The following is a 25,843-nucleotide window of genomic DNA, read 5'->3' on the forward strand; positions in this document are numbered from 1 at the left end:
CTCCAAAGACAACTTCCTGTGGGAATATTTCGAGATGCTCACAGGAAAACGGTACTAGCAATAAGGTAAGCATAACAAAAGCAAAACCGCTACTTAAACATGAACATATGAATCTTTTGAGACCTCTCTCTCACAGGGGCGAAGGACAAGTGACCCCGACCCTTTCAGGACCTGTTTCTGTCTACTCTCCAGGTATTACAGCATTTTTGCTGTGGTTTTTATTCTTTCTCAGTTACTGATTTTGCTTCTCATTTTGGTTCTCACAGTGTGTAGTTTGACAGTATAAGATAAAGACGTTGTAATAAGTGGCACTTGTTGGTGTATTTGTATATTATATGTGATTGTAAACAATCTTGACCCAGTCTCTTCCTCCTTAACCCTGATATTGTGAATATTCAGCATGACCTTGTTTTATTTTTTTCTATTTAGCAGATTTTCTCCACTTACTTGTTTGCAGCAAATGCAGTGATGGCTGCCAAGATGCCAGTTTTGGTCACTTTTCCCCCAAATGCCCCACCAAGACGCTTTACATGACACATGATCTTGTTAGCTGGGACCTTCAAGGTTGAAGCCACTATAGCCTGTGAGTGATAATAGTTCTTGTTACTCTGGCTCATCTGCAGCAAGGGAGGGGGACAGCCCTGACCCGTTGGTTCTGTAATGTCCATGATACACAAACTGTGTGCTTATACTAAGAACGGGATGATTTCCAATGACCTGGGCATATATCCATGCCTGGTCTCAGTGGTACTTGGCTATAATGATATTGCCAAAACTATCATTAATATTAAGTAGTCCTTTCAATATCAATGAGATATTTTTGTGTTAATAAATTTCTTAAAATTTTCCCATGAATCACACCCAGAGTGTCGTTTCCACACTGATCCCTGGCGGACGCTGCCTGGCGCAGTGAGAGGTTGGGGTCTTCCCCTGCGTCTTCCTGTCTCCCCTGGAGTTTCTTCTCTCCTCCCATGGGTTCCTGCTGAAGTCGGCCAGCAGGTCTTCCTTGGAAGCAGGCCTTGCTCTTCTCTGCCACCATATTGTTTAGTGGTCATTTTTATAGATGGACACCCCACAGGGATGAAGTGATGAGCCCAATGTCACACCGGGAGTGAGGAGCAGAACAGGACTGGGGTGGGGCTTACCTGGCCCTTCTCACTGTCCCACCTTCTACATTGCCTCAGTCTCCACACTCCCACACTTCCACCTGCTCTGGTCATGACACTGGCTGCTTACGACCTACTGAATCACGACCCCTCTGCTTTGTTCCCCTTAGTTTCACCCTGATGCTTAAACTAGCCCCCCTAAATGCATCTTCCATTCCAGCGTGGGCATCTTTGTGCCTTTCCTCTTTCTTACATGCACGCTGCCTGATACAGAGGACACAGGCAATAAGTGTGTGCAGAAGGGACAAGTGACTAAATGAATGCATGAGTGGCATTTGATCTTGGCATGGAATTGCCTGCAAATGGCCTCTCTTCTCACCGTCGAGACAAAACTCACTCTCCCTATGAATCCAAACTGAAGACTCGGTCTTCATGGGACTTCTTGGATAACTCTAGAACCTAGGAAATCCGTATTCTCTTAATTCCTCCACTTGTGTAAATTCTAACCTAGCTGATGACGTGCTTGGTTGCATTCCATCCAGAATGTTTCTCGACTGCTTCCTGTGAGTTAAGCCCCATTGGCCTTGGAGGGCAGGCCTTCCTTCCTTTCCTTCTTTGTTTCTGTATCCTTAACAGCGGACCTGCTGATTCCATAAGTGGTTGTGAAGTTACAGATCCACAAACAGAAGGCCCCTACATCCATGGACTGAGTATTAGTGCTCCAAATTCCTTCAGCTTCTGAAATACTTTTGCCTCTAATTGCTCTTGGTATATTTTGCTGGCAGATACCATAGCCACGTCCCCTCCACAGAGGCCCCATGTTACCTGTATGTATTTGGGAAACTGTGAGGACACGTAGACATCCATTTCTTGATCCTCTCCTTTGGGAACAGCAAGCATGCTTTGAGTTTCCATATAAAAATGTTCTTGACCTCCCATATGTATTTCACCTATTATAGGAAAGTAGGCCAGAGTCAAAGAGGCTGTCTGATAGCACAGGTAGCATTCCCCCAGCTGTTATCCATTATGGAGAAATTCCAATGATGGTGCTTCGCTGGGACAGTAGCCTGCACAGTGAAGTGCCATAAAGTATATTCAGCTTTCACTATATATGCAGATTTGAAGTAGCGTTCTCTAGCAGACTCTATCATGTCTGCCAATACAGGAGGTCACAGAATCCTAGGGAAAGGCGTGTGACTGTCCAGAGTCAAAATATTACAGCAAGGAGACTTCCAGTTCCAAGACAAGATGGAGTAGATGCACCTCTTCCTGTTTCTTCTGCTAAGCACAGCTAACAACCTTGGACGTTACGTATAAAAGAAACATAAGATGACTCTGAAAGGCAAAGAGAAGAAGGCAGACCTGCTAGGGACTTGGGGACCCAAGCAAAGACCTGAAGGTGAGTTCAGCGGGCTTTGCTGTTGTTGCTTTTCTTTGCTTCATATATCCTAGACTTAGTGCAGAGACATCAGCAATCTGAAAACACTAACAGGCAAAGACCCAAAAAAGCCCCAAGAAAAGCCTACTTTCTCTAGCCATAGGACCAGGAAAGGGAAACCTAGCAGGACAGAAAACTTTTATATAATAACCACTCTATTCCAGCCAAACACTATAGAAAAAACTGTGGCCCCATCCTTATCTGCAAAATTTGAGGGGGGACCTAGACTCCTGCTCTTATCAGGCTGTAATGAGACGACCCAAACCCTCTGCTGGGTGGTGTCAGTGGGACCATGAGGGGAACGTGGACTTCCACCCTCCACCTAGCAATAACAAGGCATCACCCCTCTTTACCCACCAACACCCGGTCAGAAGAGGTCTGGTAAAAGAGGAGATTTAAATAAGATTCAGAGTCATGTAACATAATACCCAAAATGACCAAAAGACAATTGAAAATCACTCACCACACCAAGAACTTAACTTGAATGAAAAAGGATCATCAACAGACGCCAACACAGAGATGACACAGCTGTTGGAATTATCGGACAAGGACAATTCAAAGCAGCCATCATAAAAATGCCTCAACGAGCATTTACATAAACACTTGAAACAAATGAAAAAATAGAACATCTCAGCAAAGAAACAAAAGATATCAAAAGAACCAAATGGAAATTTTAGACCTAAGAAATACAACCACCAAAATTTAAGAGGCTCAATGGATGAGCTCAACAACAGAACAGAGAGAACAGAGGAAATAATCAGTAAACAAGAATATAACAACAGAAATTGCCTAATCTGAACATCAGAAAGAAAAAGACTGAAAAGAAAATGAGCAGAGCCTCAGAGACCTGTACAACTATAATAAAAGACTGAAATTTGGGTCACTGAAATCGAGTATTTGAAGAAATAATGGCTGAAAATTTCCCAAACTTAGCAAAAGACACAAACCTACAGATTCAAGAAGCTGAGTGAATATTTGGGAATATGATAAATCCAAAGAAATCCACGCCAGGACATATCCCAGTCAAACTTCAGAAAAGTGGGGAAAAAAAAAGAAACTATCTTGACAGCAGAGGGAAAAAAACACTATCCCACCTACAGGGGAAAATACTCTGAAAGGCAGGCTTCTCATCAGAAACTAGGGGGCCAGAGGAACTGGCACAACATCTTTCAAGTGAAGAGAGACCTGTCAGCTCAGAATTCTACATCCAGTGAAAATATTCTTCAAGGATGAAAAGGAAATCAATCATTCTTAGATGGAGGAAAACAAAGAGAATTTGTCTTAAAAAAGATCTATCCTACAATAATGACTAAGGGAAGTTTTTGAAACAGAGAAGAAATGATTTTTGTGCGTGTGAGAGGAAGATTGACCCTGAGCTAACATCTGTGGCCAATCTCCCTCTTTTTGCTTGAGGAAGATTGTCGCTGAGCTAACATCTGCGCCAATCTTCCTCTATTTCATGCGGGATGCCGCCACAGCGTGGCTTGACATGCAGTGTTAGGTCTGTGCCTGGCATCCAGATCTGCGAACCCAGGGCTGCTGAAGCAGAGTGCACAAACGTAAGCACTGTGACACCAGGCTAGTCCCAAGAAATGCTCTTTTTAAAAAAAAGAAATCTTGTAACAGGAAGATTTCTGTTCCTGTTCAGAAAAGAAAGAGAACAATGGAAAGAATAAAAATACAGGTAAACACAGTAGACTTTCCTTCTCTTTTTGAGTTTTATGAGTTGCATTTAAAGCAAAATCGTAACATTGCTTCACGTGGTAGTCAATGAATGTAGAGGGAATTTTTAAGACAATGATATTATAAACAAGGGAGAGTAAAGGAATGAAAAGGGAGGTAAGGTTTCTATAATTTACTCAAGTAATAAAATGTTGCCACCAGATATATTGTAATATAGATAAATACAATTTAACACCTAGAACTACCACTAGAAAAACTAGACAAAGAGATACACTCCAAAACACTATGGATAAAAAGGAATTCTGAAAACCAAGTAACCGCTCAAAACACAGGGAAAAAAACAAAAAACACAGGGAAAAAACAGAACACAATTATGACCAGGCATCAAGTTAAGTGGAAGGCAGACTTTAAAAAATTAAAAATTATACCCCAAAATACTGATTTGCAAATTGTTTGAGGGAGATTCCCAAGGAAATCTTTTGTTTTGCTGTCTGGATTTCCTATCTTAACTAAACTCTGAGTAAAGAAAGAGTATAGAGGGGCGCAGCGGTTAAGTTCGCATGTTCTGCTTCAGTGGTCTAGGGTTCGCCAGCCCGGATCCCAGGTGTGGAACCTACGCACTGCTTGTCAAGCCATGCAGTGGCAGGCGTCCCACATATAAAGTAGAGGAAGATGGGCATGATGTTAGCTCAGAGCCCGTCTTCCTCAGCAAAAAGAGAAGGATTGATGGCAGATGTTAGTTCAGGGCTAATCTTCCTAAAAAAAAAAAAATAGTATAGAAAAATGAGCCAATTCTGTTTCATTTGTAAAATGTAACAACTGAAATGTCAAGAATTCAGCTCTTGGGCATGCCCTGCGTCCAAGTGATTAAGTTCGCCTGCTCCGCTTAGGCGGCCCAGGGTGTCGCCGGTTAGGATCCTGGGCGTGGACTTGGCACTGCTCGTCAAGCCATGCTGAGGCGGCATCTCACATGCCACAACTAGAAGGACCCACAACTAAAAATACACAACTATTTACCGGGGGGCTTTGGGGAGAAAAAGGAAAAAAAATGTTTTAAAAAAAAGAATTCAGATCTCGTTCTCAATTTAAGCTTTTATCAAAGACTGTACGTTAAAAGACCCACTGTCGGTAGGCTCAAATGCACGGTTTGCAGTATTAGCATTTCCACTTATCCACCCAGAATTAATTGTTAAACATCTACTTCATTTAAAAAATACAAAACTAAAAAACATTAGACGGAACTGTTTCTGTTTAAACCTTGAAGGTCAGCAAGGTGTCAGAACCCTGCTCCACTGTGCCGCCCATCCCACAGCCCTCGACCCACGGCGCCCTTTCTCACTCTAGGTGTTGCTCTCAACTCTCTTGGTTGGAAATCAATTTGCTCAACTAATCCTTGAGATAAAATGCTATCCCACTAATGGTTTAGGAGTGATGTCTCCAGGAATATTTACATTTTAATAAGAGGCCCTTGAAGACCAAAAAGCCATTAAGATACAAGCAGTCGCTCTGTACCACGCCCAGCAGGCCAGGCTGGGGAGATCCTCTCCGTCTCAGCTCCTAGATCTCTTGCAAATGCTGCTCCAGAGATCGGCATCCACACTCTCCAGGGTAAAGCCCACCCCGCGAACGGAATTTTAAAAAGAGATAAATGAGAAGAGCACAATGTAGAGCAGAGAATGCTAACTTCAGAGCCGGACACGTAGGCAGATCTGATTTTAAATGGTGACCTTTAAGGCCCTCTGGCGCCAGGAGCCCAGGGTCCAGGAGGGCTGACACACGTCTCCACGGGGGTCAAAGCAAAGAAGAATATCACTGTCTTCAAGAACACAGTCTAAGACTTGACGCAATGCCCCACATGTTTTATCTTTTAAATATTCTCTTGTTCTTGAAACACCCGTTTTCCTAGGGGCAGAGAGAGTGCTGTTGTTATCACTCTCCATGAGTTACCTCTCAGTGAAATAAGTATTCAAAAATTCTGACCCCAAATGACAATTACAGAATAAGGGGGAAAAAACCCTCAAACTAGTAAGTCAAGAGGATCAAAACGTACAGGCAGTATAAATGTCCCTTTTAAAGCCTCCTGTATCACTTTGATACATATCAATATGTTGTGGGGCTATAAGAAGTGAAAATTCAAGTAAAAGACAGATTGAACAAAGTACCCAACTGAACTAAATAAGATGTCAAGGAAAATACAACAATTGAATTCTCACACAAAACATTATGGCAGGAACATACTATGGCACAGGTGCAGGGAACCCCAAACATCGCTATTTCCAAGATGCTCACACCATGGACTCTGTGCTAAAAATGCCCCCTCCTCTCTTCTCCCACAAGACAAGCTCACCCCTGGAGAGTGCCGCATTTTACTGATCCCAAGCAAGAAGCACCAGGAGCACCATGAAAAGCTGTCAGAAACAGACTCCTGGGCCACCCGGATCCCCCAACTCCAGAATTGCAAGAAAGGGCACAGGATTCTGCAGGCAGGTCTCATAAACATCTCACAGTGAGGAAAACTGGGAAACCCTAGGTTTGATGAACAGATGCCTGCCAGTGTGTTAGCTCAAGAACAACAACAAAACACTAAACCTAATAATAATCATCACTCACCGTTATGGATCTCTTGCTGTGTGTCAAGCTCTGCGCCAAACACCCACACATATTCTCTCTTATGATCTTCATAACGGATCTCTGGGATCAGTATCACTTTATCCATACAATTTTAAGACAAGGAGACTCAGCCCTGAGAAGTGCCCTGCAAGTCCCACAGCTAATAAGACAGGGCGCCAAGGAACACCAGCAGGTGATGGCGCACGGTGTCTTTTCTACAGCTTACAGATGCCATCATCCAGTGAGCTGTGACCAGCTTCAGGTTTAACACAGCCGTGGAGCTAAGAAACATGGTGGCTTTGAGCTCATGTGGGCGGGCTGACTCTGGCTCTATGTTTGGGGCTGGTACGTCTTCGGACTCTTCCTGAGCTTGGGATCAAAGGTGGAAAGAAAAACTAGGGAGATGGTAGTTTCTAACTACCACCTAGAGGCCAATGTCCCTGAAATTCACTTCAAGACAGACAACATCAAATGCTTTACTTCCTGCCCTCAGATATGGGACAGACGCCCACGCCCACCCAGCAATGCCTCTGGGGAAATCAGATCTTGGATGGCAGGTCTTCCACAGCATGGGTGACAGCAGAGCACAGCGGGAACTTGATCGGTTAAGACCTACAGTAAATCCTTTTTTTTTCCTGCTATAAAGGACATTATTGAGACAAACGGCAAAATTTGAATTAGGTCTGTAGATTAAATAATAGCATTGCGTCAGTGCTGATGTTTTGATTTGATAACTGTATGTTTATGTAAGACAATACCCTTGTTCTTAGGAAATAAACACTGTAGTATTTAGAGGTAAAGAGGCAGCGTGTCTGTAACTTACTCTCAAATGGCTCAGAAAAAAAATGGATATTTATATATATAGAGAGAGAGAAAGAGAATGATAAAGCAAGTGCAAAATAATAATTGGGGATTCTGGGTGAAGGGTAATTAGGAATTTCTTTAAGGTTTCTGCAACTTTTCTGTAAATTTAAAATTATTTCTAAATAAAAAGTTACAAAATTTTTATTGGAAAGTTCAGATCAACTATTTTCTCAGAGGAAAATTTAATTTTAATTACACATATACACAATGGAAGAAAGTCCGGAAGGAAGGGCGGGCCGGAGAAAGGGAAGGGGAGAGAAAAGGAGGGAGAAAGCAGAGAGGGAAGGGAGGGAGGAGGGAGAAGTCAGGGGAGACAGGAGGAAAGAGAAGGAAACGTGGGGTTTGGTGGTCCTGACACAAAGCTACCGACTCCACCACCAGCTCTGTCGCTCAGCAGCTGCTGTGTGACCGGGGCCATGGCGGGGCAGGTGGTCAGTGCGGGGGGACTGCCATGGGCAAAGCCTGGGCCTCCCACCTCGTCTCTCTGCTGAGCTCTTCACACACACACACACACACACACTCACGGCAGAGGGAAGCCCATCTGTGAACAAGGTGCCTGTTTCTGAGCTGATTTCTCGAGAGCAAAGGCAGCTCTAGACTAGACACGCTTAGAAGGCCTCCAGGGTCGCTTCCCCCGCTCACCCTTTCTTTCGGATCGTTTTACCTTCAAGAATTTGATCAACCACTTTAAATGCTTCATCAACATTTCCATATTCCAGTTTCCTTTCCCCCTGGAAGAAGGAGTGGTGCCGTATAGCTTCCTAGGAAGAGAACAGAAGAGTGAGGCCACCTGCGCAGGAGACGCGGCCCTATGGCAGGAGCCGCTGCCTGAGTCTGGGCAGCGTTTCTCCCCTCGCTCTGGGACACGCAGCAGGGGCTTTAGAGCCTGAGCTCGGGGACCAGTGAAGCTGTGTCCATTTTCTCCATTCACAGCTGTTTGACTGTGGGTCTCCTGCTTCACCTCTCTGAGCCTCATCCGTACAATGCAGGTATAGCTGGGCACGGAGCTCTCACAGGGTCATGGTGAGGATGAAATGAGGCATGTCCGGAGCTTGCATGGCACATAACGTGCTCCATCAGTGCTAGCTGAAGACACTCAAGTGGTAAGGGTCATGGCAGCCTTGCCTGCCAGCCCCATGCTGCTCCTTTGCGAGGAGGAGCACAGGGCAGTAGGGAGACCTCCTGCCTTGGAAGGAAGATTCCATTACAAGCCCACTGCGGGTACCACAGATCCACTTCTGACTGGCTCCGATCAGCTTCCCTTGGGCGCCCAGTGACAGGGGACAGTGGTAGGTGCACATAATCAGGGTCACAGCTACAGTAATCCAGGTTGGTTTTCTCACCCATCCCTAGGAATTTACCTCACTGTAACCCCTGTGTCCACTGGCAAATGTGACGTGTCAGCTCCTGTCAGCATTGTCTACCACGGATTACTGTCCACCCACAAAACTCCAACCTGCTAGCAGTTAAGGATTCTGCAAACTCTGGTTCCCTCTGGCTAGCAGTAGGTGTCTAGACATACTGACATACTTCAGGGATGTTCTATTGTGATCCTGCCATTTCCTCTGTTCAAAAAGTGGGCTGGTTTATTTTTACCACCGTGGGGCCCAGGTTCTTTGACAGAGCATTTGCTGATTGCTTCTGTTACTGACTAGCTGTGTGACCTCGGGTAACCCTGTCTCTTAGCTTCCTCATCAGATGGGGATAACAGTTTTTACTCACAGGACTGAAGTGAGCATTCAGTGAGTTAATGCATGAAACCTGCTAGAACTGTGTACCCACACAGTGGGCTCTGTCAGGTGTTAGCCATGGGCATGCTGTTGGGCATCAGGACCCACGAGAATTCTGGTCAGGAGCATATTTTTCTCACCAGGGCCATCAGCTTTCTTGAGCCAGGAGTTTTGATAGAGTTTCCCCATGAAAACTCTTAAAGGCTCTACAAAGCATAAGCCAGGCTATCCCTCAGTGAGAGCGACACAGAAACACTGGTTTTATCCTATTTTGATTGATAACACACTTCCTACTGGGATCAATTCATATGATTGTCTTGTTAATCTAAGATTTAGATATTCCAGGTTGAAAAGAGGAGTTTTATAAATCCTATTTTTAAAAGTTTAATCTTTTTCCACTTCACTTGCTGCTTGCTCTCTGAGCAACTTTGAGCCAGTGTCCTGAGCATTTCTTGGTCGGGAAAGTGGTAAAAGAACTGTAGTGCGGAGAGCTGGGCGTATGCGCCTGCTATGACTGTGATGAAACCCGGCCTGCTCCAGTTGATTGCCCTTGGAGAGCTCAACCTCCGATAAAGCAGGAGGAAGGTCTTCTCCACACTGCCACAGTCTGGCATTCTCCGGCACACCCACAGATCTGCTGGTTGGAGCTGGGGAGGGCAGGAGGAGAGTGCTGTGGAGTTGCTCACTGGAATTTTACTTGGCTGGAAGGTCGGGAGAGGAAAGGGAAGATATTTGGCCAGTGGAATTGGCCAGAGGATTACAAACAAAATTTCTGATGAAGTATTAGGTAAGCAATTTCTTATTAAGAAATAATTCTCACTCCCAGACAATGCTGTGGAAGGAATGCGTAAGGTAAGCACTCTTAGCAGGCCACAGGTGACTGAAAAGGGTCTGAGAGGGGAACAGAATATTTGAATTCGAAACTGGCCAGGAACATCCGGAAGGCCTAATCACTCTTGGACTGCAACTAAACTTCTATATTTTTGTCTTCTTGATGTGATTTTATTTTCATATTAAAACACTGAGGACACTGTCCAGAAACAAACTCTACGTTCCTGGGCATAAAGCAACACGATAGAAATACACCCCAGGCCGAGTTCTCCCGGAGACACTAATCTTGGCCGAGTCATTTCCTCGTTTTCTGCCTCGCCGCATGCTAGGCATCTAGAGAACAACCTACTCATTATACTGTGAAGATAGTACTGTATTCCCAGAGCACACGGAGTCCGTATGTGCTGAATCTAACCTACTCATGTTGCTTTCCCAACTTACATGCATGGATTACTTAGTAAATCATAAGAACCAATGAAATGTATGCAGAAAAACTATCGTTTCATGGCGATGAGTCTTAAAACCTTTATAAATTTTGAATTCTTTTCTAAAAAACAGGAAATGCCATCCTCCAATTTGTTTAAGTTGCCAAAATACCTGTGGGCATCATAGAATCTGTTTCTCACGCTCATTTAAGATATGCACTGAAGGATCTAAAAACAGTGTCATCAATGTCTGCTTCGTGGAGCATCTTGTGGGTTCTCACTGTGCGCCTGAGAGCCCAGGTGAAGTGAATGCAGAGTTAACGGCGTGTCCACCGTCCTGGACATTGTTGGTCACCCATCCAGCATCCTCTCACCTCCCCCTTCCAAATGGTGCTTAGATTTCTGTTAGGTCTCCACCACTCCCCCTTATGGCCATGCACTGCAGAGAAATCTGACCCCCGGCAGCAACCACAGCACCCCCCAATTCCTCTGGCCAGTCATTAGTTCAAAGATGGACATGTGCCCAGAGTGTCCTGATGAGGCTGCATCTCAGGATGCGTGGAGCACTGGGACAACAGTGTTCTCCTTGGCTTCTTGCACAGGAACTGGAAGCTCCTGGCTGCCATCCTGTGACCACAGGGGATAAAGCCTGTCCTGTGGGCAGCAGAGAGGAGAGGCAGAACATCCGGTTTCTTGCTAACACTGATAGAGTGCGGGGCCAATAAAAGCCTCGAACTTTGGGTCAGATTTTCGTTTCTGTTACTGCAGCCAAAAGCATTTTAACTGACCCACCACTGAAATCTGGCCCCACCCTTGACCTCGTTACCTCGATAGTTAGGATCACGGGCTCCAAATCCTGGTAGACAATCTTTACTCGCTTCGCAGCTCGCTTTGCCTGAACCTCGGAATCCGCGACCACGGCGCAGACAAGCTGACCAACACAGGACACCTACGACACGGAAAGACCTTTGTCTCAAGGGGGGCAGGCACCAGGTCCTCTCCTTCCATCCGTCTTCCTCCTCCGGCCGAGCTCAGAGCTAGATGCACAGGAAATGACCCTTCACATGTGCCTACACCCGAGGTGGCGAGGTTAACAAAGGCCTCGGTAGAAAGTGAATCTGTCCAAGCTGCCTGCTGACCCCTGGCGCTGGGGGGCTCTTGTCTTTGTCCCACGTCACTGGCAGCGGTGGCTGAAGGGGGCAGGAGAGATGCTGCCTCAAGCACAGCTCAGGCTCCAGGCCAAGCAGATAGGACTGCTGAGGGCCAGCTGGCCCAGGCGAGCCAGCCCCACGGCCTGACCTGTGGTCGCCACACCACGAGCAGGGCCATCCTGTGCGGCAGCTTCTGCCTTCACGAACAGCGAGGACCAAGAGGTCCCAGCCCACCTCCTGCACAGAGGAGGGACAGAGTGACAGCCCAACACTGCAGTGAGCAGACCTCTGCCCCAGACTGCGGTGGAGCACGGGCTCCTTGTGAAGAGACACGAGGCCGCAGCAGCCAAGCTGTGACCACACACAGCGCGTCCCCTGCATCACTTCACCTGCGGGTGACGGAGGCGCCTGAGGAGTTCACACGGGGACCAGGGCAGAAAGTGGATGGAAAAACAAAACAAAGACTCCAGAAAGGTGAAACAGTCAGGCCTGGAAGGAGTCCCCACAACGGTGCAGTCTCTCCCCAGCCTTGTCCCGTGATCACAAGCCACACTTCCCCGCTCATGTTTTGAGTCTACTTTACACTATTAGGCCTTTTCTACAATGATTACAGAGCAGTTTTATCCTCTGAAAAAACGGTAACAAAAAAAGTTGACTCCAGCGCACACACACACAAGTGTTTGCTGGGTGTGCGTGTGTGGGGGCAGTGGGAGATAAATGAACAAGAACAGCAAAACGTCGATAACTGTTCAAGCTGGGAGACGGGTCTATGGGGATTCACAGTGCTTTTCTCCTCTATCGCTGTGTACGCTTAAAACTTCTACAATGACAAGATTTTTATAAAGCATAACATGCTACAGATAAATGTTAAAAAGGCGTTAAACTAACTAAGGCGATCACTCACACGGCTCTGTTCCCCGCTCTGCATGGACGCCGGGTGTCCCCTGGGAGCTGGCGCAGAGACAGGCCGCCAGATGCTCACAATCACCATCCCACAGCTCAGCGCAGGGGCTATCGTGCAACCTAGAAGGGCTGGGGCTTGTTCACTTAACACTAATTCTCACTGTCTTCTGCCAAGGCCACACGGCCCTGCCTCGGGGGAGTTTCACGTTGACTTCAGACTCTCAGTCAACAAACTTTCATTTTTATCAACTAAGTCCGCCAGCAAGAGCCAGAGGTAGGGAGTGTTTCACGTGCTGGGCTCTTTGGGGACATACTGAACTCTGAAGGCTGAGCTATGCAGAAAACCTGCTGAACTGTCCTTGCTGTATCTTCTGCTAACTTAAGATGCAGTAGCCAAAGTTTCAGTCATTTGAAACTTTCAAACAGCAACAATGCTATCATTGTTCCTCTGCCCGTTCACCGTGCTGCCCTGCTATGTGGGAGGCAGTGTGTGGAATACACCGATGAACCAGACATGGGCCCTCACTCAAGGACGTTTACTGGGTAGGGGAATATGTAAGACGTAGGAACAAATGTGTAAGGTTCAGACAATGTAGAAAGTGCCTTCAAGGTCCACTTTGCCTTCCCCCTTAGACTCTAAGCTCTGTGAGGGCAAGGACCACATGGGTCTCGTTCGGCTACAATGACCAGCCATAGCAGGTACTTATTTTCAAAATGCTTGTTGAATACACGGCAGCATGAAGGAATGAGTCAGTGAGTTCAGAAAAGGAGGGAGAATTCCCGGATTAAAGGGTGAGGAAAGGCTTCATGGTGGAGAGACCACTTGAACTTGGACTTGGGACTTTGGACTCACTGAGACGGGGCAATGGTGAGATTTTCAGGGGAGGGATTAGCAAAGAAAAGTTATCATTATTCTCTCCTCACTTTCCCATGCTTGTTAGCAGCACACTATCTTACTGCTAGAAAATATAAAACATCAAAGTATATTTTATATAACTAGTCAACTTCTCAGGTAGAAAATGAATATCTTTGAATTCATCCAACATTAGAATATAGTGTTTTGTAGTAAGCATTCAAAGAATACTGGAATCCTTTATGATGTGCCAAATGCAATGCTTTCTTTAAGAAAATATGAAGTGCCTTTAACAGAGGAAGTTGTTTTTAAAACAGAAAGCAACAATGCAGTACCTCCTGTGTCTCCAGAAGTTTCTCAGGTTCAATTAAAAGGCAGAAGGAGTTTACGCCACGAAGATCTTCCTCGGTCACAATGTCCACCACGCCTGGCAGGCTGAGAGCTTCGGACAGATCAATGGACCTAGATGAGAACACAGAGCACGGCTCCTCAGAGCAGCCCCACATCCGAGGACCACGGAGAACGGGCTTAATTGGAGAATAAGGTATGAGAGAGGTAAGATACGTCCAAGAACCCTTCACAACAGTTTTCTGCCATGCAATTGGGAAAAAATTCCCGAGATAATAAAGTTATTATACAGAGGGACAAATTGTGGCAAATCCTCCATTTCAATCCCATTTCACCTCTAATCTGCATTGGATCGCACCAACAAATAGCGTATCCTCTTCATATCATTATTTTTCACTAATATGACTTAGGCAAAATGTAACCATGACTGTCTACAGGGTAAGAACTTATCACTTACACAATCTCAGCATGAGCTCTTGAACTTGTTACAAAAGCCAAGAAAAGTTCCCCGTCCAGCACTGGCATGTCGTCACAGTAGATGGCTTCGCCCGTGGTATGCTTAATACCAGACAGATGCATGATGGGACGGCCAATTGGGTCTTGAGGAAGCTGCTTTGGGTCTACATCCTGTTTAATCAATAACCAACAAATCATTTTTATAATCATTTTATGCACCTCTCCCACAAGAAGGTGGCTATATAATGTACACGCAAACCAGAACACTCTAGAACATGAAAACAGTCATTATAATAGTAACACCAGGACGATAAGCCTGTTCCAGTAATTCAGTAGGGGAACTGGAATCTACAGCCGTGATGTTGTTATTGCTTTTTTCCCACATTTTTTGAATACAGACCACAACATCTCTAATGCAAATTCTATTAGTGTAAGTAAATGAATATAAATCTTTCTTCCTGATAAGGTAAGATTACGTCATCTTGTTCATGCTCATGTATTTCTTTAAATTTTATTATCAAAATTATTTTACTGTTTATCTAAACATGGCACATATATTGTGCCGCAGAGCATGATGATATCATGACAATGTTTACAGAAAATATTGAAGGCAAGCCTTCAACCAGAAGAGCCATTTTTTTCTATTTTGAGTGAAAAAGTCTAGGAAATAATTGGTAACACTCATACCTTAGACAAGCCTGATAAAGAACGAAGCCAAAGGGAGATTCCTTCTGAGTAACGATTCACTAACATTACTCTTTCTTAGAGACCATGGGGTAAAATGTCTTGCTACTGGTTCTGTAAATACCTTATACGTTTCGTTAACCAAAGTAGAAACTAAGAAACATAATGTCTCCCCAAGTATTTCAAATGAGAGAGTTGTTGGCTTTCCTAGTCGGTTGTTTTGGGAGAAGAAGTACTGGAGGGAAGAAGGAAGACGGCGTTAAGAGACACGGTACGGGCCAAACTCAGAGACCAGGGTGAAGGCTGTGGCTGCCAACGGGCTGATGATGGGAGTGCGTGAGGTGGGAATTCCAGGAAAATTGCCAGCCGGGCAGCCACGGGCTGCCTCTCAAAGCAGAGGGCAGCTCTGGGTCTGGAGCTCTGTCTGAGGAGCTGCCTGCTAAGCAGTGCTGAGCGCCCCGTCCCTGACTCACTGGGTCAGCATGGGGTGTGGAAGATTTGGGGGTGAGGGGCACACAGTAGGTCGGCCAAGGTGGTGAGGCCTGGCAAAAGCTTGGGAGGGCTCCCCTTCCCCCCTTCGGCTGCTCCTCACTGCAGTTCACGGGTCAGCCCGAGCCCTGGAGGAGGCAGGGACTGTTTCTCTGAGATGAGCCTCACCAGGCTACACCACACAGCAGGAGGGAGGACGGCACAAGCCACTAACAGAACACATACTGGTTAGAACCTTTACGGGGCGGGGGGGAAGAGGCCATAGAAACGGACCTATTTCCAACTCAGCATCATTTAAGGCATCTGAGGAAACACATGGTAAAGACTTTTGTATTCGATCGCCAGAATGTGCAATTTGAGAAAGACCATTCAGCACATATTGACGATAAATGCAACACTTGATTCCACCTAAAGTGGCATCTCACTTCAGTCACAGCTGCCGACTTCCCAGAGGCGAAGCCCCCTGGTCCAGGGGACGTGCTGCGAGCCTCCTGCTCTGCGGCAGCGAAGGGAAAGACCCAGCTGTCGGGGTCCCACCCACAAACGAGCCTGTTTTCTTCTCACGCTGATGTTTTGCTTTCTTTTCCTTTCTGAACAGTGGATTTAACTGAGCAAATACCATGAATGGAAGAGAGCCATCACGGTTGGGAGGGGGAAGCTTATGTAAAGATAACGGTGAAAACATACTTCTCCAACGCCCTCTGCTGCTCACGGGACCGAGCAGAGTGGTCTTCGCTCGCTGCCCACCCACTGAGGGACTCACATTACAAACCTTCGGCCTGAGATGGACCAGAGGGTCTCCAGGCAGCCAGCAGGCCTGGACCATCAGCAGGGAAAGGAGACTGGCACGGGTAATTTGAAAACGTGCTCAGCATTTTTATGGGTTATTTGGAAAATGAAAAAAAAAACTGTTGTTTTCATAATACAAATGACAAAAGTAAAATATCAGGGAAATTTTGACTGACAATTATATGCAGAAAGTAGTCATTTCTGAAATTAACTTGGCATAAGACACATGTAGGATGCTCTAAACTTATTCCTATTTCACATAACATTTACTGTTTTCTAGTATATGCTTACCCATAAGCCTTTACTGTTCTGATGCCCATCTTTGTTTCATTTAAATGTGAACTTCAATTTTGCAATTACTATAATACAATGCACAAAAAAGGAGCATTGGCTAAGTTTTTTTGGTTGTTTTGTTCATCCTGACTTTATAAATTAGAAAACAGAAGACTACCAAGAAAAATGACTTAGAACCTGGCCCAGGCACCATTAAATAAAGGTAGATATTAGGCCACAAATGTATGGAAATAGGGAAAATGAGAGGAAATTTTGCAGATTGGGGTTGAGGCATGAACAGGGGTTTGCAGCAGCCCTAACCCACACCAGCTCCATCGATGGAGCCCACTGCTTCGTCCTCCTGACCAAGCACCCCAGCAGGTCTCTTTTCCCTCTCCTTTGAGGAGCTGAGATGATGATCAAAAGAAAAACACACACAAGAGCTCTGTCTGGTATGGCTTTTGATGCTCCCGATGGCAGGATCGATGCCCTCTGTAGAATACCCCGAGTGCTGTGCTCTCATGCTCTGCTGGGCTCTCAACTTAGACAACATTTGAGTGAAAAATCATCCACATCTTTTTTTAAAATCCTAAGGGGTTTTTTCCATCCTGAAGAGCAAAATTCCAGGTAATTCATAAGCTTAGATACTAAGGAAATACATTCATAGGTTTCTATAAAGGCTCTGGAAGTTTTCTGTGACATAACACTTTTTACTGTAAATAATGAAACACATCATCACATTGAAAAAAACCCTTTTGAAATCTTGCTGTGAGAAGCCTGCCAAAAGATTGAAGAAAGATACTAAGATGTATTTTTGTTCTATTCTAGAATCAGATATGAAATTGATTATTTTAGTTGAAGACATAACACCTTTTTTTGCAGTCAGCATGATGAATCTACTGGGGAAAGGGGTTGCACTCGATTACTTGCTTCTGCTTGTTTGTGGCTAAAGATATGATGGAAGAATATCGTCTCCCTGAACTGGCCATCTCCTGGAGCTGTGTCAAAACGCTTTCAAAGCAACCGAACTCATTTGGGGAAAAAATGCTCATCAGGAGTGCTGACGTTGCACCAACAACGTGGATATTTGTGTGTGTGAAAAACCACACACACACAAAAAAATGAAACTCATCTGTGTGGCAGATACACTGCTTCCAAAACTTTGACTTGCAAGCTTTACTAACAAGCTCCCTTTGAAGATGACGAACTACATGAAAATTATCAGTTTTCTTCGGATGATTGGAATGGCCAATAATTTGTTCTCGTTTCTTTCTGAAGTTTATTCCATTGGCAAGGCAAGGTTAGGGTATTGACAAGCCGAAGGTTGCAGCTGCCGTATTTTGCAGAATGCCAGGGAAGATGGCAGCTGTTTTTAACTGTCAAAATGATCTCTTGCGGTGGAGTTTGGCATATTTGAATTTTTGAACATACTGACCCTAAAATCTCAAGGAATATACACCAATTTCCACGCTCATCACGACAGACTGTGAGCTTTTATAACTAAATCCAACAACAGATGCGATGAACTGATGCTTTAAAAGCCTCTTCATGTTCTTGACTTCATAAAACTCTCAAGGTGAAGTTTCCTGATAATAATTTCAAGAAAAAACACATTGAATCTTATCCAGTTTACCAACAGGACCACTTCAGGTGATCGTTTTGTGATGTTATGGCAAAAAATTCCATTTCAAAGTTAATGAGGAATTCTGCCCTCTCAACAGTCAGTTTTCTTTAGGAAAGCTCAAAAATAGAACTTACGCTTAGATCTTAGAACTTACGCTTGACTCAACTCAAATGTAACTCACAGAAAAAACACTCGGAACAGAGGGACTGGGGGAAGAGAGTGTCTCCACATGCAAACAAAATAAACCAGCGGCTCTTTTAACAACCCTTCCTGCCTTTTCATCACCCTCTAAGGGCTGGGTTTTCTCCTTCTCTGAAAATGAAGCAGCCCTGTGGCCCTGACACAGAAGTGACTTTGGTTGTGCTCCGACTTCCATGGTGCCAAGGGCAGAGAGCATGTGGCAAGGTAGCCAGCTCGTTCATGTCGGTGGTACAAGGCCACAGAACAAAACACGTGGCCTTCAAGATCAAAACAGACATTTAAAAATAATTACCATTGCCACTTTTGTTTTTAGTCCTAATTCTTCATTGGTTTTGAAATTTTAATGAACACGATAGGAGGCTTGAGTTCACCAGAAGAGGAGGTCCAGTTTACAAAGCTTGAGAGTCACTGAGAGATAAGTGGGACGTCCAGGTGCAGGAGCTCCATGGCCCAGGCCCTTCAATTAAAAAAAAAAGCTACCAACCTGGTACTTTGATGTACCCCAGTGATTTCTGGAATGAAGATCTTCTAAAGCACTCTCATACTTGTCTGCAAGGCCAGGATAGCGAACAGGGTCCTGAAAAGAGGAACCGTTGTAGATATTTAAAATATGGCGGTACCAGAATGGTCTTCGAAGGGAGACAAGCATGGTTTTTAGCAAGCAGCTCTATTCTGAAGTCTGACATTTCTTAAGAACTCGCCCAATTCAGAACCCTGGAAGTACAAGCAGCTCGCTGACCCACAAGTTCGGAAGGTCCACATATACGACCACACTTGACAGAGAGTCAAGTGAATACAGTAGGTCACTGACTTCCAACATCTTTATGGGTCTTATGATTTTCTCACATGCTTTCCTAAACGATTTGAATACTTAAAAACCAATAAAACGGGAAGATCAAAGCTAAGTAAATAAAGGGGAAAGGAGGAAAATGCTTAAACCAGGAAACAGTCAGAGCCAAAGGACGCCACTGCGAATGAGCACAAAACTCTGCTCTGCATCACCCGGTGAACCCCGGAGAAGGGACCCTGCCGGGGCTGCATGCCTCCAAAGCCCCACAGGAGGTGGCGTTCGGGGGCCCAGGAGGAACACTTCTCAGGGCTGAGGGAAATGGGTCATTTGGGTCCTTATACAAGACCTTAACCAATACCTCTAATGGTCATGGTTTATATTTTAAAAATTTTAACAGAAAAGTAAAGCCAACAAAGGTTATTATTTTTAATAATAGAGGAATACTGACCAGAGGAAGCTGAATTGAAGGTATAAAACTACAAGGCAGAAGCTTTAAGTGATACACACTTGATGCGCCCAAGAAACTGTATTAGCTTGCTATCAATTGGAGGAGTCTATAATTGGCTTTTTTTGCTCTTTTGATTACATGGTGACAATATGTCACTTATACGTGATTTCAAGCTTCTATTCTCAAAGATTTGATGAAACCCTTCTGGTTCTTAGTTGTTCCCAGCTACAATGAGAAGACACTTTCAGAAGCAGTGATAAGAGAGAGCTTTGTGTCTCGTATTTCCAGGGATCATATCAACCTCTAGACCACACGAAGAATGTTCTTGGTTTCTAGTCTAGTTTGGTCAGCTGGTTGTAGGGTGGGATTAAGGAGGCCAACATGGTTCAAGTTCCCCATAGGTCAGGCAAATTTATTCAGAGAAATTTTTTTAGTTGTGTCCTCCCTAGCAACTATCTTGTAACTCTAGTTGTTTGTCATAAGGGAGACCAGGCAAAGAATGCCTGGGTGATTACTATCATCATTATGACCACTGCTAGGCTGCTCCATCACGTTCCTCTGAAGCACTAGGGACCACATGAAGCCCTTTTCCTATGACGACCTGTTTCACAATAACCTTGTGGACTGGCTGTCATCGTCATCTCATAGGTGAGAGAAATGAAGCTGAACCCAGAGAAGAAAGTCGAACGCACGAAGGTAAAGCTCAACAAGTGGAAGAAATGCTTCACTGAGGGAAAACACCTTCAGATCACTCACAAGTCTTCTGCATACCGTCTAGACAAACAGCAGGGAAGAAACAAGGTAACTGAGCAGCATTATACAAAATCCTGCACAACTCCGTGCTCTACTGGCAACTCCTCCCCAAACTCACACCTGTCAACAGACACAGACAGCCATGGAGCCCAGCGGGCCCGTGTGTTGCTGATTTGGGTCGTCTTTTCTATCCTATAGCTACTTAGGACGGAAGCGCTGCCTCCAGTTTGGGCATCACCAGAACCCCCAGCACTGGGAAAGCTAATACACGGTCAGTTCCATTTACCATCGTCTTCAAGATCTGTGACACTTTCAGGTAGAACTTGAAGAAGAAGCTGATGACGAGCGTCCTCTTGAACTCCACCTTTCCACCCGGAGCCCAGCCCGGAAGGGAGACTTCATCCAGAATCAGCCTGCAAGCTGCATCCAGCATCTCTTCATTCCAGGGCCTGCGAGGGTCCAAAGAGAAGACTCCTGGCTCACAGGCTCAGCGAGCGTGTGAGACAAACAGCTACAATTTAATGAAGGAAATAAGAATACGAGCTCTGCAGTCGGGCAAGCCCAGCTCGAATCACAGTCCACCTTCTCAAAGCATCTGGCCTGGGCTCACCACTGCCCCATCTGCAAAAGGTAAGAATAGCAGAACCCACCTCATGGAGGGGTCATGAGGAGGGAATGACAGCCCATGTTAAGGCCCGAGGCCAGGAGTAAATGACCCCATATCACAAGAATGTTTACTGCGTGCCAGGCTCTGTTTTAGGCACCTTATATGTATCCATTCACTTCATCCTCTCAACGGCCCTCTGAGGTAGGGACGATGAGCCCCTGTGTCAGATAAAGAAACTGAGGTCCCGTCAGGCTAAGTAAGCTGACTGAGGTCACATAATCAATAGAGGCTGAACTGAGATTTGGACCCAGGCAGCTTGGCTCAATCAAGTTCAGGCTTTTAACCACTACTTTCTATTACTTCTGAAATGGGAACTGATCCCTGGTAAATGCTCAAGAAATATCAGCTATTACTATCATCTATAGAAATAAAAAGTCAGGTAAGCAAAAGCATTTAGCCATTTATTATAAAACAAACCCCCATAATCTATTTTTCATCATGGCAAATTATTCTCACAATAAAGAATGAAAATTCCTTCATTTTGCTTACCGTGTCTATGTACTATTGGGAAATGTGCTCTTGCTCTCTCTCTTTCCCTCTCCCTCTCTCTCTTTCACACACACACACACACACGTACACACACAGACTATATGATGCCCACTTCAGAAATCACTAAAATCAAGACATATGGAAATAACCGAAATCTTATTGGAATTCCATGCCATGAAATGAAAAGGTACTAAGCATCTTTCTCTTGTAATTGCATGCCACCACAAAAAGAGCTGTCCCATAACTTAGAGAGAGTCTGACGTTACGAGGGTATGACGCCATACCTTCCGATGAGTTGCTGGCAGGAATTTTTTGCACAGATGGTGGTTGGACCAACCCCTCCATATGCAATGGATAACTCTCTAATGATGCCACCTCCTTCTCCAAAAAAGACTCTCATTCCTGAATTGACTATCGCAAGAGCGTTCTGCTGCCGCTGGGCTTGTCGGAAGGCTGACACAAATTCCCACTGAAAGCAGAAGACAAGTGGCACATGTAGAAACACATGAGTGACAATTACGCACTCGGCAGTTTACATGCGTGGTCCTAACCCCTAGGACCTCAGAGCGTCCCTGTATTTAGAGACAGGGTCTGTAAAGAGGTAATCAAGTTCCAATGAGGTCATTAGGGTGGGCACTAAGCCAACGCGGTGGAATCCTCGTAAGAAGAGGAAATTTGGAGACAGACACAGAGGGAAAACCAGGTGAAGACACAGGGAGAAGATGGTCATCTAGAAGCCAAGGAAGGAAGCCTCAGAAAAGCACTCCTGCCAACGCCTCGACATCAGACTTCCAGCCTCTAGACTTGTGAGAAAATAGACGTGTGCTGTTTAAGCCCCCGAGCGTGTGGTCCCCTATGACGGCAGCCCTGACGGCCGGTACACCCTCCGAGGCAGCGGGATGATGCCCTCGTCACCGGTGGGGGCTCTAAGGCTCGGAGGGGTTCAGAAACCAGTTCAGGGTCACAGTGGATCTGGAAACCAAGGTCCAATCTTCAGTCTGACTCCAAGCCCTTCTTCTTGCCACTGACTTCTATTATAAATGTGTTTTTGTAGCCTCTTTCAAGGAATATAGGTAGAAGTATCTTTTCTAGTCTTATTTAGGAGAAAGCCTCATGGGACAATGAATTTTTAAACGTCTGTAGGAAAGTAACGTTAGAGTTTGGGTTTGTGGAGGCGGGAAGACAGAGAGAGAGAGAGAGAGAGAGACAGAGAGAGAGAGAGACAGAGAGAGAGAGAGAGAGACGGAGAGAGAGAGAGAGAAAACGGCAGAGATGAAGGTCCCCCGATTCCAGGAACAATAGGGGTTACGTAACACAAGTGGAAAGTGACTGTTCACAAGGCCTTGGAATCTCCCCTGTAAACAGTCAACACTTTTTCTCAACCCTCATCTGTGGGAATTAACAAGCCACAGGCTCACAGGTAGAACCAAGAAATCGAAAGGACCCTCTCACCTTCCTGGAGTAGGGGATGTTCACAGAGACCAAGATTTCTCCAGGCTTAAGATCGGCGCTGGGGCACTTTGTGAGAAACTGCTCATTTAAAGGAATCTGTCGTTCTCCTTCTGCGGAAAGAAATGACACCTTTCCTGGCATCTGTTCCACTAAACAACCAAACTTCCAAAACTTTGGAAATAATTCTACCAAATCCCGAGGAAACCGACTGTTTGGGAAGGACGCGCTCTGCCTAGGCTCACTGACTCTTTCGTGCACGATGGCACTTGCACTGTCTCCTGCAGTCTAGGCCTCACCTTTCTGGTTCTGGGCCATCTTTGCTTGCTGAGAAACAAAGACCTCCAGCAGAGCAGCCCGGAGGCCAGGCGGAGCCGCCTCAGCAGTCCTCTTCCCGAACAGCACAGCTCACTGGCAGCTTTAGAGTAGGGAATGGATAGTAACGTCCCTTTGATATTCTGATCACGTCATTCAACAAACATCTATTGTTTCTAAGCAGGAATCCTACTAGGGTAAATAACCCTACCAGGTTGATTCAGTAGTGAATAAATAAATTGCTTTTGATGAATTTTTATGCTGGTGAGGGGCTGTCTTATTTGTTTATAATCTTTTCCATCACCTAAAAAATTTCTGTTCTTTAGTCAATATATTGAGGGGAGGAACCATTTAAAACTATAACAAAATATGACTTTGGGATGAAAGCTAAGAAGTTTTTGATGTTTACACTCACATCACAAAACCTATTTCTCATTATATGATCTTTTAAAGGGATGTTACTTAAATTTATAACTCTGAATGTAAATCTTCCCCCTTAAGATAATTTTGTGATTTAGATGATATGAAAAGTAGGTATTTAACAATGTAGGTAATAGAAAGCTAGTGCATGTTTTTAAAGGAAAATAAAAACAGATGTATAGAGGACCAATTAAAACTTCCTAATAATTGTTAACCAAGTTGGAATAAGAGAAAGAAATTAAATTCTGAACTTAGTTTCAAAATCAAGACTCAAGGGGCTGGCCCAGTGGCGCAGCGGTGAAGTGCACACGTTCTGCTTCGGTGTCCCGGGGTTCACCGGTTCGGATCCTGGGTGCGGACATGGCACCGCTTGGCATGCCATGCTGTGGTAGGCGTCCCATGTATAAAGTAGAGGAAGATGGGCATGGATGTTAGCTCAGGGCCAGTCTTCCTCAGAAAAAAGAGGAGGATTGGCAGATGTTAGCTCAGGGCTAATCTTCCTCAGAAAAAAAAAATACAACAAAACTCAAGTCAATAAATATAGAATGAAGCCCCACCATTGTTCAACAGAAAAAGGCCTGTAGGCTGCCATCGACAGCAAATTAAAGAGAAGCACATGGCATGATGTGGCTCCACAACACTCTTGGACCACCTGGAGAGAGTCTTCACCAAAGGGGCCCAACAGTTCTCAGCAGCCTCGAGTTCTCTCCACTACGCAGAGCACGTTGGGACACTAACACAAGTACGGTCAATGTAGGGTAACCAGGACGGGAAAATATCTAGCACGAGGCCTCAAAGAAAACCAGATGAAGACATTGGAGTGTGTGGAATTAGGACCATGCTGAGCAACTTCCCAGCATCCAGAAAGGCAGAGAGAGTTATTAACATCATAGAGAATAGTCATTTTCAAAACTGCACCTCCTGCCTCTTCAGAGAGAAAAGGGGGTAGGAAGAGCAGGTTTACTAATCCCCAGGAAAGAGCTGTCACTCACCTTTTGACAGCAAGTTGAGCGTACAGTTGCCCACAGCCAGGAGGGGATTCAGATCTGAATCCAGATGCCTGCTCACGATGTGGCCCCCTAAAGACTTTTTAAAATAATAAGTTAGTTTCATACCAGCTATGTAATTATAAAAACACAAGTGATAAAACAAGGATCAATCAAGGCTTTGGAGAACTATTCTTTTTGTCTGTTCCAAAAGAATGAAAATGTCATGATTTGTCAGAGACAGTCACCCAAGGAATGCACACTGGAGTTTACTGTCATCAAATACATACAGCCATGTTCCTGATCTGGCATCCGGCCAGAGTTCCCAAATGCTTCCAGACAGCATGGTACGTCTGTGTCTTCTCCTCTGGAAGCTTCTGGATCACTTCAGCCAGGATCTCCTTCACCTGAGCCAGGCTGAGGCCGGCACCTAAGGTCAGCCCTAAAATAAAATCATTTGTAAATAATGCAGTGTGATTGCTGCTGACCTAGAAATGTCCATTAGACCAAAGCTACAGACATGGGATCTTTATGCTGGATACGTGCTGCCATGCTTATTGTTGGTGATGGTGGTGGTGGTGATGATGGAAGTGGTGCTGATGATGGAAGTGGTGGTGGTGATGGTGGTGATGGTGATGGAAGTGGTGGTGGTGATGGTGATGGAAGAGGTGGTGGTGATGGTGGTGGTCGTGATGGAAGAGGTGGTGGTGATGGTGGTGGTCGTGATGGAAGAGGTGGTGGTGATGGCGGTGATGATGGAAGTGGTGGAGGTGATAGAGGTGGTGCTGAAGGTGATGGAGGCTAAAGGTTTTGAACACTCACTCTTCAAGGACTCAGCTGAATACTTCAGAGAATTCCCTCAATCCTAACAAACGTTTGAGATAATAACCCCATTTTGCAGATGAAGAAACTGAAATTCAGAACTTGACTAGGTTCTTACAGCTTATATGCCATAGTTAAGAATTACACTCCAGAGCCTGACTTCAAACCCACATTTACATTGATTCCCATCATTGTCATTAAATCAATTTCCCTTGTGGGAATGGACAAGCCAGTCTGTGAGCTGCT

At 45.2% G+C, this 25,843-nt stretch overlaps 1 protein-coding gene across 6 annotated transcripts in view; it reads right to left on the minus strand.

Moving 5' to 3' along the window:
• Window positions 1–25,843, minus strand: part of LOC100146833 (aldehyde oxidase) — a 79,127-nt gene that overhangs the window by 25,833 nt on the left and 27,451 nt on the right. For 3 of the 6 annotated variants that reach the window (XR_011428610.1, XM_023622327.2, XM_023622328.2), the window contains 12 exons: window positions 25,066–25,217; window positions 24,782–24,875; window positions 23,058–23,167; window positions 21,890–22,074; window positions 20,736–20,898; window positions 18,943–19,035; window positions 14,400–14,569; window positions 13,930–14,056; window positions 11,514–11,636; window positions 8,366–8,462; window positions 1,932–2,056; window positions 448–581 (listed from right to left, as the gene is read on the minus strand). Coding sequence is in view for 4 of the 6 variants with exons in the window: in XM_023622327.2 (XP_023478095.2) it covers window positions 448–581; window positions 1,932–2,056; window positions 8,366–8,462; window positions 11,514–11,636; window positions 13,930–14,056; window positions 14,400–14,569; window positions 18,943–19,035; window positions 20,736–20,898; window positions 21,890–22,074; window positions 23,058–23,167; window positions 24,782–24,875; window positions 25,066–25,217 (1,573 nt within the window). In the remaining 2 variants the exon portion in view is untranslated. Of the gene's footprint in view, window positions 1–447; window positions 582–1,931; window positions 2,057–8,365; window positions 8,463–11,513; window positions 11,637–13,929; window positions 14,057–14,399; window positions 14,585–18,942; window positions 19,036–20,735; window positions 20,899–21,889; window positions 22,075–23,057; window positions 23,168–24,781; window positions 24,876–25,065; window positions 25,218–25,843 lie in introns of all 6 variants that reach the window. The other 3 variants (XR_011428609.1, XM_070242137.1, XM_070242138.1) reach the window with 1 other exon arrangement.

Source organism: Equus caballus, chromosome 18 (assembly GCF_041296265.1).
Source record: "Equus caballus isolate H_3958 breed thoroughbred chromosome 18, TB-T2T, whole genome shotgun sequence".
NCBI lineage: Eukaryota > Metazoa > Chordata > Mammalia > Perissodactyla > Equidae > Equus > Equus caballus.